This window comes from Falco cherrug, chromosome 6, assembly GCF_023634085.1.
Source record: "Falco cherrug isolate bFalChe1 chromosome 6, bFalChe1.pri, whole genome shotgun sequence".
NCBI classification, from domain to species: domain Eukaryota; kingdom Metazoa; phylum Chordata; class Aves; order Falconiformes; family Falconidae; genus Falco; species Falco cherrug.
In genome coordinates, this window is record NC_073702.1 from 59,196,606 (window position 1) to 59,211,353 (window position 14,748).

Genomic DNA, 14,748 nt, shown 5'->3' on the forward strand with positions numbered 1-14,748 from the left:
CACAGGAATGGTGTTTCCACACATTGTTTTCTGTGGTGGCATTATTTCTCCCCATATCCAACTGGAATATTCAGCTGTCTACAATGCCTTTAGTCGTGTAATAATAAATATAATTTTAGAATAATTTCAGAAGTATTTTCTTTTATCCCATTAACTGATTTAGAAAGATAAATTTAGAGACTTTATCTATGTCAGTTAGGGTCATTGCAGACAAATTGAACTGGGCACATCAGGGAAGAAAGAAAGCCCACATGATTTGCTGTTATCACAAGAAATCAATTTATCCTCAATGCTTAGACATGACATTTTTGACACATGTAGAAAGAGACTTCCTAGACTGAGAAAAGTAAGGTAATTAAAGATTGTCTTGTATTCCTTATCATGTAATATAAAATCTAAAATATTCATAAAGCAAGTCAGAATGAATTTCTTCATGACATCTCAAGTGATTTAATAAACACTGATGACAGAAATTTCACAGAGCTTGAGGACTGTAGCTTATTTTCAATGAAGTATTCATGTTACCATCTAGTGTCTTAAACCTTCTACTCATCTTTGCAGCATATTTCTTTCCTTTCAGGCAGTGGAGAAGGTACTCATGCCTTAACATGACACATTCTCTCCTGATGAGCATATTCCCATGAGCTTAAAGTCAAAACATTTCATCATTTCAGTTTCCATCAGCTGTAACGTGTTGTCAGATAGCTGTTTACTATATCATATATGAAGTAGGTCTCTGTAGCACAACTGCATGGAAAGATTAGTCATAGAAATGTATACACATTTTCGTGTTTGCAACTACATCTTTTGGAACATGCAAACCCTAATTAAAAAACAACCAAACAAACAAAAAAACCCACAAAAAAGAACCCCAAAATCAAGTCAAATTAACTTTTTCAGCTTATCTCATAGTAGAAAAATAAAGTCTACTTTTGAAATGAAAAGCAAATAAATACACAGACACTACATTTCAGTGCTCTTCTGTGGCTGCATTTTTAAAGCAGCAAGAAAACTGTATGTCCAATAATAGTAGTGCCAATATGGATAATGACTTCGCATGATTCGTGGGCTAAACTGATTGTCCACTGGGATCATTTAAAACATCTTGCCTTCTTCTCATTTACATCATGGATATGTGTCCAACTGGCCACTGCTGGAATCAAGATAGTAGACACCATTAATCCTAATGCTCTGATCTGCTGAGGCCAGTTCCTCATTTCTATTTATGAGTTCTCTGTACTGCAGAAAACCACTTCTGCTTTGTAACTTACAGAGGAGAGAAAAAGGAAGAGAAAAGAAATTTGACTTAGGATATCCCCTTTCACATATTTCATCAAAAGAATGGATAAAATATTTATTCAGCTACTGTCCTTTGCATTCCCATCAAAGTGAATAGAGAGACATTTAATAACACATGGGAACATTAAAGAAGCCTTTTATCAGAGTGGATGGGAACCTGCTTAGAACAAACATTCTGGCCTAAGGGAAAGTTTTTGATCTACGAAGCTTAAGCTTTTGGTGTTTAAAACACTCTCATATTGGATCATGTGGTCAATTTGCATTAAATAAATGATTTGCTTAAAACTTGTAAAACTATAAAATAGAACTTGACAAGTCATTAGCAATAAGTGGGATTGTACTGGCATTATACTAACACTGGTGCAATCATTAGAAAACTGCTGCTACAGCAAAGAACAGGAAGATAATGGGGCCAGCCTATGCTTTGACCTAGAGGTGTTAGATCATTGCCCCACACAGTAGATACCACTCTGCAGTCCAAATTATTGACTATCCTTCTTCATTACTGATGTACTCAACATTCTCAGCCACTGCCCTTTATCATCTTTCACACAAAACAATTAGTCCAAGTTATAAAATTTATCACTTTTTCCATCCAGGAATAATTTAGGCAAAAACAAAGGGAAAAAAAAGAACTAAACCCTAGTCTAGGATTTTAATCAAAACTGGCAGAAAGAATAAGATTATTTACCCATTCTTCATTATTTTTTATACTGTTTTTGTTTTCATTCTGAACTAGGAATTCAATTAACGAAGTTTCTGTATGTTGACAGAGGTTATGGATGTAACATTTCTATTCTGGTTGGCAACAAATGTTATCCAGCATCTCTTTAGCTCAGTTTGCAATTCCAAAGGTGATTTTTTTTTAAGACATAAAGTGTTTGGAAAATCACGGTGAGACATCTGGATTCCTGAAGTTTGCCTACTGTTCATTTTAAGGCTGGAGTCATTCTGTCATGAGATTGGTTATTATCCAGTTGTGATTATTGCCAAGACAGGAAATATGTGTAAAACACAAGATTTCTACCGTTAGTTGCACAGTGCCTTCAGTGCATTGATTTTGTCAATGTGTCAACATTTTGTCAGTGGTTCAGGCATGTGAGTCAAGTCTGAGCAGCTCTGTGTGTGATATTTTATATAGATTATCAGATGAACTAAACTACATGTTTGCAAATTATTTGCCTGCAACTGTACATATGCTGATGAGATGCAATAACATTAAGACCATGGTGCTCAAATCCCACTGCTGTCTTCAAGATGATGTTTTTCTCATGCATTCCCCATGAGTATACATACCTTTGTAAGATGAGAGGAATAAGTGTGATACTGCAGTTTCCAAGGCTCATTAAGATCTTAATTTCTCTTCTGAGTCTATCACCAAGCATGAGGCATGGCTTTGATTTTCTGATGTGGAGCTGGAGCTGAGATTTAACAGCTTGATTGCATGTAGATTGGTGCAGTGAATGTATGCTGGTGCATGTGACTGAATCAGTATTATATTTAACTACTTAATTTTATTTCACAGGTCACAATAAACTGTGCTTTCCAAGTGACAATGACATGATAGCTACTGAGCATAAATGCCAGAGAAAGAAATTAAAAGGAAATAAGGAGACTGCAAACAGGTGTTATAAAGCAGTAAAGAAGCATAAATAATATGAGCGCAATAGATCTGTTTGTGAATTTTTGGGGAAATGAAGGGAAAAATATATTGGATAGAGCATGGTATCTGCACATAGGCTAAGACAGTACAGAAATTCCCAGTTCAATACTATGAGTACAGTTCAACACTGAGAGGGTAGAGGTGTTTCAGTCAGCAGCTGGAATCAGAACCTCATCAGTGTTTACAGTACACGACCTGGTTGGTATTGGCTAATTAAGAATAATCCTTAAGGATGAGAAACATAATAATTTTTACTGGTGTTTTAAGAAGTTCATAATAAGTGGACTTGAGGGAACAGTGGAAGATTATTTGTTTGACAGAAGAAAATAAGCTTTTATTGTAGAAGAGGCATCATGAATATGTAACCTTATTATCAAAGTATTACCCTTTAGAGTTTTTTAGTCTAATGAAGAAAAATAGAACTGTAAGCATTTCAGTATATGCTTGAATCACTTGGACTACATGGATTTAAAATATGCTTCTTAAAAATAAATTCTTTCTTGAGAAATACATTTCTTTCTTATGGTGTCTGGAAGAAAATAGCTTTTATGCACAGTGTAATCTTTTAAACATGAACAATTCTGAAGGGAGCTCAGCCTCCCAGTGAATCTGCTCAGCCTGCTAGCAAATACATTTTCTGTGCTTCTTAACCTGTATACTCATGTGCAGGACATAAGGAGATGGTACCACCTCGTCTTCTTCTAGAACACAGTCCAAGAAAGAAGCCTGAAGCTATTGAAGGCAAGTTTGAGGTTTTTCCTCCTTTACTGGCTTCTACGCATTAACTTGAGCCACTGTTCTGATTTTGTTTATAAATATAATCTATATTACAGAACTGATCAAATGATTAGGCCTGGGATGTGAATGGCACAATCATATTTGCATGACGAGACCTTAATATTCCTTGTAGTAGTGCCACAGATGGCTCAGGAGATTTCCTGAGTGAAATAGATTACAGGATCGAGGCCTAATCTGTAAAATGCTTTGGATGGTGTTCAACCATAAGTTGCCATCTAACTGTAAACATAATCAACATTATCCTCTTAATATACTTTGGATTACTCTTTCAGATATTGTTATTCAGTAATGTTTCTGTGTATTATCTGCAATAACGAACAGTACTTCTGGCTCTGCATTTATCAACCCTATGCCTATTGTTAAAACCACTGAAATAAAAATACAGAGTTAGAACTTAAGAAGATTAAAAAATGACCCATGCAATTGAATCGTATTGTTTACAATCTAATCATATCAGTAAAATGGTTGAAATAGGCATTTTAATTTTAAAATGGCCTATGCCCAATGACTTAGAAATACTACTGCAATATACATTCTTGATCTCTACGTCATACAATTTAATACTACAAAACACATGAGTATTTATTCATGTATTTATATAGCAGTTTTCATATAATATTTGGGAGTCATTCAGTCACACCATGGCACTTGCTAATCTCTCTTATAGTTCTTATGTTCTCCAGAAAGCAATTGCAATCTGAGAGAAAAAAAGAAGAGAAAAGCAGCAGAATAGGTAACAAGAGATGCAAGATTTGCCTGCATCTGGAAAGAGAAAATAAGAGTTAGATTTTGGCAGAATCTATGACTAAAACAAAGAGTTAAATTAATTAGATATTTCTGTAATGTGATGATTTTGAACCAGAACATTTGGATAAAAATAGTTATATGATTTATTATCTCTTTCCACAAAATCTTTTTTATCTCAAATTAATATTGCTTTATAAACACACTGTTTAAAGAAGTATAAAACTGTGGTTATTGTGACACAATATGGTATATAAATAGATTTGCAGTCCTGCTTATTTGAAGGAAATGTTTGAAGCCTGCTTATCAGCAAAGAGAAGTCCCTGCAATATTAAACACTGTTATCCACCAATTAACCATAATAGAAAAAGACTACTGCATTTGCCGAGTGATAAACTTGATCTTTAAATATAACTGTTATACAACATGAACTAGCATCAAATTAAGTTCTTGATTTTCAAAATCATGAGGAGCATGCAATTACTGCAATTGCACATGGAAATGGCAATTTATGACCAGTTACACATTTGTGTGTTTCATTAGCTCATTTATGCATGCAATTGAGGTAATTGTGACTGTAAATTAGACACCCATTTGGCAGAAAAAATGGGGGGCAGATTATCTGCTCAGAATCATACAACCAAATTCCCTTTAAGGCTTATGGCTAGTCACTAGGATACAGTACTGTTTATGCAAGAGTTTTGGAGGAAATGAAGAAGGAAGAATTACTTGCAAAACACTGCTGCAAAAAGCTGTTCTATTGCACTATTGTGTGGTTTCCATAGATGAGAAAACATGCCGCAGTGCCTTTAGGAACGCTGAAACTTTGTTTCAGCCCTGGGGAAAATAATTAAGTAATATATGGGAATATTTGGCACAATATCAGAAGGGGAAAAGAGAAGTAGGCAGAGAAATTTAAATCTCGGAAATAGGTGAAGAGACATGTCTGTGACTTCTTAATACTTACATACCTTTATAACTAGTACATCACTAAATATCACTGATCAGGTGAAGGGGACAGAATGAAACAAAATATTCTTATCATAAATATAATTGAAGATAGTATAATAAGTTCTCAGAATAGAGAACAAGAACAAACATTTGTTAATTGATAAATGTACTTTATATAACATAAAAGGACTGGCCCAGCCTTTGACAGAAATAACCAGCTTTGAAAAAAAGTAAAACCATAGGAAGTAACCAAATGGTTGTCACACAGAAAATTTACGAAACCAATCTATTTGGACCCTAGGCTTTCCAACTCAGTTCAGGCCCAGTTATGTTCAGAGACAAGATACAAAACCATACAAATGGTAAAGGCTGAAAAGATTTTACTTTTTTTCTGAATTGAGATGTTTTCACTATTACCTTGTTTTGCCACTGCCTTCTTAGGTAATCTTGGACAATTCTTGATTTCTGATGAGGTTAAAATAGTGGCAGCACATGGCTGATGTCTCTAACATTTTTAGATGTTTTGATACTTTCAAATAGAAAAAAAATATCCTGGATGGTATCCAATGCCCAGTAGAAACTATGCTCTGCTGAATCTGTGAGGTCTTAGAAAAACTGCATATTTTGATTATGCATTAGATCTCAACCTTTCTCTTCTTTTATTGCCATTTTCCTTTCCTTTACCTCCACAGTAAATCTTTTGAAAAAGGTGTCAATATGTAAGACAATCCCAATTTGTACACTACATTCTAGCAATATGCAACAAATTGCATCGAAGTATGTGTATGTGGATTGGACTTTTTCAGATTTTCCTGGTCAGAAAGCAAAATGCTTTGTACTCATCTGGTCATAAAGGAAAAGAACAAATCACTGCTTTCTTGTTTCGAGGGGGTTTGGCTCTTTTCAAAAAGCACTGCTGTCTTGACTTCTTACACTCAATGAAGAGTTTGAAGTTTCATGTCACCAACAGAAGAGAATAACAAAACAAAACAAAAGATCCTGTTACAGTAAACAAGATAAAGAGGGAAAGGGAATTTGTGAAGAGAAATACATTAATGCATAACTTCTACTTGTGTTTCAAGCTTGGAAACCTTGTTTGGCAAACTATGAAGTAAAACAACTCGTTTAAAATTCTTATCTTACCTTTTTCTGGAGCTTTCACAAGGACTTGGAAGCAGCGCTCTCAGCTTGGCTGACACTGATGCTGCCATCTAGGGAGAATGCTGGTGCTGGCTGTAACAGGAACAGATCTGTTCTCCATGACTATCTAAACTTTGACTTTAATATGCTTCTTCCTTGACTATAGTCTTCTCCACCTCTTTTAACTCTAGCTTGCTTGTATTTTCTTATCCACTGACATCCTAAAACTTCTCTGCAGTGTACATCGATTCTCTGTGAAGGTCTCTTTCAGGTCTTAACTTTTTCCTCAGCTCACATAGCTTTTAGCTTCCTCCATCTCCTCATTCGCTTGAGAAGGATGCCCCTTTCTGATAGTCCTCCCATGTTATGATCTCTGACATTGCAGGGTAATCTCTCAGGAAGATGCTGCAGTTAGACAAGAAATGCCAAAACTAAGCTCAGAGGCTTAGTTAGTTATTAGTAAGGCTTCATATTGATTGTTCCAGAATGGTATGTCTTTGGGTTCTCACGAGTTCACAGAACCTTTGTGAGAAGCCTGTATCAAAATCCTTCTCTCGGTGGAAGGCATCTAAATGCATCTTATATATGGTCTCAAACAGACACTATGCTTTGTACCACTTTGAACAGCATTGTATCATAAAAAGGTTTGAACAGCATTGCATCTGAGTATGATTTTCCAGGTTATATTGTCCTAGAAATCTGTGTATATCTCTGAGTGGGAGAGCATTTATCATGGAAGAGTCATCAACATGACCTCTGTTAATGTATCATGATGTGGTCTGAAATATCCCTCCCCTTTGACTGAAGTACACCGGCTGTTCTTTGCCATCTGCTAGTATTTGTGATATGAAATGAGGTAAAAAAGAAAAATTTAAAATCTCTGTGATGTCTTTGGAGGATCTCTGAGGGAAAAAAACTATTTCCTCTAGTCCATGTTTGAATCCTCTAATACAGGTTTTGCAGAATGCGGTAGTGAATTGCTGTGAAATATATTTACCTTTCTCCAAAATTCCTGTGGAGGCTAAATTGGCATCGAAATAGAAATCTGCATTTACCTTTGTTGCTATATAGAATGTACTCTATCTGAGTATCTTAAGAAGAATTTCGTCTATACCTCAATTAATATAACATCAGGAGATTTAACCAAGAGTATCTAAATTACTAAATCCAATATAAATTTTGACAAAGCTCCCTTGATGTGCAGAAGTATATAAGTCTTGTACAAATCAATCTGTTTCTGTACAGTCTATCAATGGTTTTCTCTTTTGTACACAGATTTTTCTACAAAAACATTTTTTTTTCTTTTGTACTATAAACTCAATTACCCTTTAAAAAAATCCTTCTAGTGGAAGACAGTGAATCAAGACAAAACAAAAACCTTTCAAAAATACAGAAGTTTGATTTTTTTCTCCAAATTTAGAACATTTTTAATAATACTGACATGATTTGGAGATGAAGATCCATTTTCTGATAAATTTTAATCCAAGGAAGAATGAAAAGAGAAATTATTTCTGTTAGAAATATTATAATAAAACGGGCTAGGTTTTAATCTAGTTTATTAAACGAAACAGTTTAGGTAGCTTTAATAGGGTACTGTATACATATATATATAAAAAGTTTTTTTGAGAAATACGGGCCCTACATCTCCATGACTCTATACTGAAGATGGTAAAATCTTTGAAGTAATATGCACAAGGTTTCAAAGTGAGTCATTTAATGATCTAGATTAGAAATTTCAGCAGTAAACTCTAACGATTTATCTGTGATGAAAAAAGCCTAAATCTTCACTGTTTCAGAAAGCCCTTGACATTTTACTTAATGACATGAGGCTCTTCTGTGCTACTTTTATTCTAGCATAAGACAGAAAAAATTAAACAGGCATTGGGAAAATAAACTTACTAGAATGTAGAAAAGTTATGTATAAAAATATATAATTTTTATTAGACATATTACTATGTTTTTTCATTATTAATAAAAATAATATGCAATTTTCAATATTAGATTATGCACTGAAAAACAAATATTCATCAAAATCTACCCAATAAACCAAAACCAAACAACTCTGAAGATTATTACAATTTTTTAAAATGTTAACTGTTATAGAAAACAAATAATCTTTTGCATATGTGGCATCTTCAAACGGAAAACACTTACTTGGATTATGATTCTCTGGGCTTCCAAAGGCAGAAATTCCATGTTTCTTTGGAAAGAAAAGGGAAATTCTTGCAGAAGAGGTCCTGCATGGCCTGGTCATCTCATTTTCCTAAACCTCACACATTCTTACTCAAAAGCATGCCCCATAAAAAGCATCATCAAAACCCTTCCCAGCACTAGTAACACAACTGATGCTGCTGTTGATTCATGTTGCCTAGTAGAATGTCAGTCACAAGGAGGGAGAAGGCTAACCCTGCTGCCTTAGCTGTGTTTGTTTGGCCTTTGTTAGGGAAGGTTATACCATGAGAAGTCAGTGTTCCCCTGGAAATTTAATTCTTCATCATAAAGAAATTTGCATCATATTTGCCATTGACCATTGTCCAGAGGAATTTCTATTGCTGGTCTTGTCATGGAAGTTAGCATGCCCTCTTTTTCCCTTGGCGTGCATACTCTGGCTTCATTAGACTGGTATTTGGACACCTTTGCTCCCCACTGTGTTGTTTAGTAAGAGCAACATATGGTCATATGCTATTAACAAACAGTTTTGGTGGTTAATTCAACAGAGCCATGAAAAAGGAGCTACAGTCACTACAGGAAGAAATGAGGAACACTTATGTGGGTCACATGAAAGCACTAGGAATTTCAAGCATGATATTGCTGTTACATGCTTCCTGCAGACATCAAATTTATCTCCATAAACAATCTTCAAAGCTGCCAAATAGTGTTTCAGAATGGGGTTTTAAAACATGAAGCATTTTTAAAAAACAAAATCAGGCTGGAGAGATTGCCTAGGACTTCAGGATGTACTATATCTGCAATGATCTGTGTGCTCCATTAGACTTTTACTTGCTCAATATGAGAGCAAAGTGTGTTACATTACTCTGCTGAAAAGAAATGGTGCAGTTTAAATAGAATTTTGAAAAAATGCACTTAATTTTGGCCTAAGCACTCATGGGTAAGTTAGAGAGAGCACATGAGTGTGTGTGTGCGCACACACACACGCATATATGTGTCTGTGTGTGAAAAGAAGCAATTCTAAGAACTTTAGATTAATACTATTTAGGTTCCTATGATCTTTCTTGACTTTTCAGTAGGTTGGTTGAGACAAGACCAAATTATTTCTCATAGAGAAAATGACTGGACCAACTAGGACACACTTTCTCCAGAAAGGGATTTTTTTCAAAGAGACAGCTGAGGTCAATTTTTTTCTTTAAATTTAGATTTTATTTTAAAAGTATAAATTGCCATGACATCCTAAACTAAGCAGAAATATTTCCTTGTCTTTCATTTTAATTCCTACAAAATGTTTGTAATTCTAAAAGAACCTTACTGTGTGAATGTGTTTGAAATTATTTAGAATCAAAAGTGCAACTGATCAGTTATTGTCAGTCTTCACCTAAGCAAAGTGCAAAAAGGAAAGAAAAGTCACCAAAACCTGAAAGATAATGTGTTATTTTAATATTTAAAAATATATCCAAGTACCATTGAAATCAACAGCAAAACTTCCATTGCATTCAGCAGGGAAAGGATTGCAGGCAGCAATTGAAACAGAGGAGGAACATCCATAATCTCTTCAAAATTAATAAGGAAATACAAATTTTAAAATACAACTCGAGGGTTTTTGGAATGCTCTTTTAAAATTATGCCAGTGACAGCTTAAGGTGTACAGACATACTTGCAGAAAAATGGAATGAAATTTTACTTGGAATGAAGCCATTGCATGCAGTCTTCCTTATAGTTTCTCAGGAAAAGTTAATGTTTGTTCTGTTCTGTTTTTTGTAAGTAAGTGTACCCATATTTCTGCTGCCCTTCATTTCTGCCAAGACCAAAATCAGTAGGCAAGAAAAGCAGAAAAGCTGTTGTAGTGTTTCACAAAGCCAGACAATATCCAAAGTCTCTCCAAGAGCTTTCCTTCTGAGATTACCTGACAACAGGGTTTTAGATAAATGCAGATAAGCCTCATATAACTATCTGAACTTTAGAAAGCTTATCTGAACCAAAACATCTCCAAACTTCAGGCATTCAGTCCCACTACTTTGTGTTTGTTATACACATATCTTTCCACAAGAATGTACTGGTGACTGTATCTCACTGCCCTCCTTACCTCAGTTTCTCAGAAGGGATGGGATGAGCTGACAAGTCCTTCCAGAGTCAATGTTTCCATAAGCACATGGAGCATCTGGAGCAGTACGGAGAAGAAACTCTTAGAGCACCTTCTTCCAGTTCCCAAGCAGCATTCCCATGACACTATGCCCAGAAACTCACATGCGTACCTAAATTTAGATTCCACTCAGTGCTGGCACAGCAGCGCACTGGTCTTACCAGGCCTGTTTTCAAGTGCTGCATTGTTAACATGTTTTTGCTATCTCCCCTCTGTTGTCCAAGAGTTAGTTGATGTCCCGTGAGAACAATGCAAAGGCATTGTCAAAGCTGGTAAAGGCAATTCAGATTGAAACACCTCTTTCTTGGTCTCTGTTGAATTGTACCTGGATTTCTACCAGTGTCCTCAGTCCCTCACCTCTTATTCAGAAATAAATAATTCCATCCCAGATGTTTGTTTGCTTTAAGGCTGTTCTCTTGGCTCCAGTCACTTCTCAAGAAAACTATCCTATGCTGCTTCTTTCTTTTTCTTCCAGGAAAAAAAATATCTGAATTTCCCATTCAATATAATGCTTTAATTCATGCTTTTGCTCACGGGATTCTTCCTTGTACTACATAAAGCTCCACTTCTGCATAGAGCCTACAGAAAAAAATTGACTAAATGCAAAGCCCATTGCTTGTCTTGCTGATTGATTCTGTCACCTTGTACTCTGTCATCTGCATACATCCCTATTTCATTCTTGTAAAGGCATTGCAGACTTTTGAAGGTGAGGTCAAGAAACAGTAACAATAACAATAGATTTTTCAATAGTCAATTGCACTTGAATTCCATATTGTAATAAACCCTGAATCGTCAAAACCACCTTGTGTTTCCTTGTGTAACCCACTCTTCATGCATATTATGATCCCTTTTTATGCAGCTGATCCATGGACATTTGTAGTCCTGTTACTGTTCCTAGCTAAAAAAATAAGTACTTTCAATTAACAGATGGTGTTCATATTTTACAGTGCAAAAGACCTGTGTCAGGTCCTATTGAATTATTTGCTCTGCCTCTCAATTTAGCTGTGTACATATCTGGAGAAAACCCACTGCATTTACTGCTTCAGAAATGACAGTTTTTGCTGCTGTTAAATATACACCTAATATGCAACAACCTAAATGTGAACTACTCAAATTGAGGGGAAATAAATTAATTCAAGAAATTGGGACTGCTTCCTTAAATCAAAAATAGCTTTTTCCATACTATCCATTTACAAAGCCCATCGTTCTCACTTACATAAACTTTTGTCAGTAGTAGCTGTAAGGGCCATCAATAGGGCTAGATGCAGCTGAGATATGAATGGAAACCCTGTGACGGTTTTTCTGACCTGACAAGAGTGCATATCTTGCACTGGGCAGTGCTAATGGGAAATAGGGGCCACAGTCCTTTGCTACCTCTACTATGTGATCATCTAGAAAATTCATAGGGCATATAGATGTCTCTAGGCTCCCTGGCCACCCTGAATATTGCAACTTGAGAGCCTGATGAAAGAAAATCATGTCAGTGGAATTAATTGGTGCAATGACATAGCAACAAACACTCTGCACCCAGAAATGCAGTGCCCTTGTGCTTTAGGTTATTTGCAGTAAAAATTCCTGCTGCTTCCTACACATCCTCCATACAAAGCTCTACTTCTCAAAGCTCTGTGTCTCAGCTCAAGGCTCTCAACACACATAAGGTTCTGAACCTTGCTATGAAACTTGGAGTAGATTTCATGTGGCTCAGCTGGGCCCCAGAAGCATGTAAAATGCTACAAATTCAAAGGCAGAAATGGTCCCAAATTAAAGAGACTCTTGCTGGTTGTAAGGACCTCAGTCTTACAAGTTATTCCTGTGCATCACCTAGCATCAGAATTATAAGGAAGAAAAAAAAAAATAATATAATTGGAACTAACTACTAACCAAAACTGAGGCACTTGAAAAAACAATGGAGATCACAGAAATACCAGCAGCACTTCAGTCTCTAGTTCCTAGGAGTAAAGGCTAGTGGAAGGAAGACAGTTAGAAGGAAGCTTTTTCCCAACAGTAACTGACAGACTTGGTATGTTTGACAGTTTTGGTTAAATCAGGCACAGTAAGCAAACACTTAAACCACATTCTAGAAAAATTCGTAAGTGGCATAAGAAAATGGAGCTGTGGAAGAGCTTTTGTGTAATCTGAGGTTGAGGAGTCTTCCATTTCAAGGAGGCAGCCACAGTCCCAGCATCAGCCTCTGGAACAGCATGTCAAGTCAGAGAGAAAGAGAGAGAGACTCCTGGGATGCTTAATGTTAAACACTGTTGTCAAAATATCAGAAGCATGGTTTGGCAAGACCCTGAATATTGGTAAATATATTGCCCCCATGATAGGCAAAATAAATTTATTTATGAAACCACCATGGACAAACTGCAGAATCCATGTACTCTATGAAAATAGCATTTTTTCTATCAAACATACACATGTTTTGTTTTGGTTTAGGAAGAATGTTGTGCAGTATTTCAAATATTCTTTTTCAGTCCCTGTTTGTATAGATGTTTTCATGCAGAAGAAAAGTCTACTGTGGTAGCTAGAGAACTAAAAACTAAGTTTCTTCATTTTTCCTTTATCTTCATGTTAATTTATGCAAGGGATAATAGCATATTTGTTTCTTGGATCTGCTGGCTTCAGTAAATATTCTTAAACCTTAACTATCTTCAAGTAAAGAAAAGACTATCACTTAAAGGCTTATGGTCCTGTGTTTATGTTGTTTTGTACAGTAATAAAACTTGATTTCTTATCCACATTCATAACAGTAAAACATCACAAAAAGAAAACCATAATTTCACTAACTACATCAGCACCCAAGCCATGCAGCACAAACTGAAGGTAACACATTTGGCTTTTTGTGGATAGCCAGTCAAAAAAAACCATTTAGATTAGCTATTCTTGCACTCTTGTCTTCTTCCCCATCAAAATGAGGATTCGTTTCCCAAAGGAAAAATAAGAATTATAGCTTCCTCATTTCCTCTACTGAACACTCAATTTTCTAATTAATAACATTCATGCAATAAGTAATTAAATTGTTGTAGCTTTTTGTAAAAAAAGCAAAAACGTTATCCTTATTTCTACTGTTGTCCAATTAATTAACAAAATAGGGGCAGATGCTTTTAGAAGAACAACTCATGTTCTTTTGTAGATGATGCTTTAAATGTAATTCTCCATGAATAACAGAAGTCCTGTAATGACAGTTTCAAAGGTTCAATTCATAAAAATTGTTATAAAGATATATTATATATGCAGGCTTTTCATGGCTTTCTGCACTTATTCCCAAGTGCCACTTGCAAGTTTTGCTGCCATTCAGTCAGGTTTTACAAAAGCAACAGAAAAGGTGCATGGCTACTGAATCACTATAATAAACTCTTAGTCACACCAGGTTAATGGGCATAATTTCTTGAATTAGTACCTGCTTAAGCAATTATCTGGTGTACATACTGGTTCCAGTTCTGTCCTTAGCACCACATTCACTCTCTGAGTATTAAGCTGTATTTCTGACCTGCTGATAAACTCTAAATAAGTGATCAGCTTATCAAATCTAGAACCTATTGCAGTTAGTCAAGGATTCCCATCCCAAATATATATAGATACATACATGTCTCTGTGTGTGTATATATGTATATAATCTGTAGTAACAGTCAGCTGAACTTCTATTTCTTTTCTTAGAAATAAAAGAGGAAAAGAAAAAGGCTGATGTAAAGAGGGCTACGACTGAAACTAGGAGGAAAGGTATGGTTTGGGAATATTTGTTATTGGCCTCATTCATCTTTTACTTTCACTTCTGGCTCAAATCCCATTGTTTTTTCTTATGTTAACCCTATGTTTCTGGCTCTGTATTGTCCTTCTC

At 35.5% G+C, this 14,748-nt stretch overlaps 1 protein-coding gene across 1 annotated transcript in view; it reads left to right on the forward strand.

Moving 5' to 3' along the window:
- The window catches only part of TRDN (triadin), a 235,131-nt gene that overhangs the window by 96,137 nt on the left and 124,246 nt on the right, over positions 1 to 14,748 (forward strand). The window contains exons 11-12 of the mRNA XM_055715002.1: positions 3,632 to 3,703; positions 14,568 to 14,630. Coding sequence (XP_055570977.1) covers positions 3,632 to 3,703; positions 14,568 to 14,630 — 135 coding nt within the window. The remainder of the gene's footprint in view (positions 1 to 3,631; positions 3,704 to 14,567; positions 14,631 to 14,748) is intronic.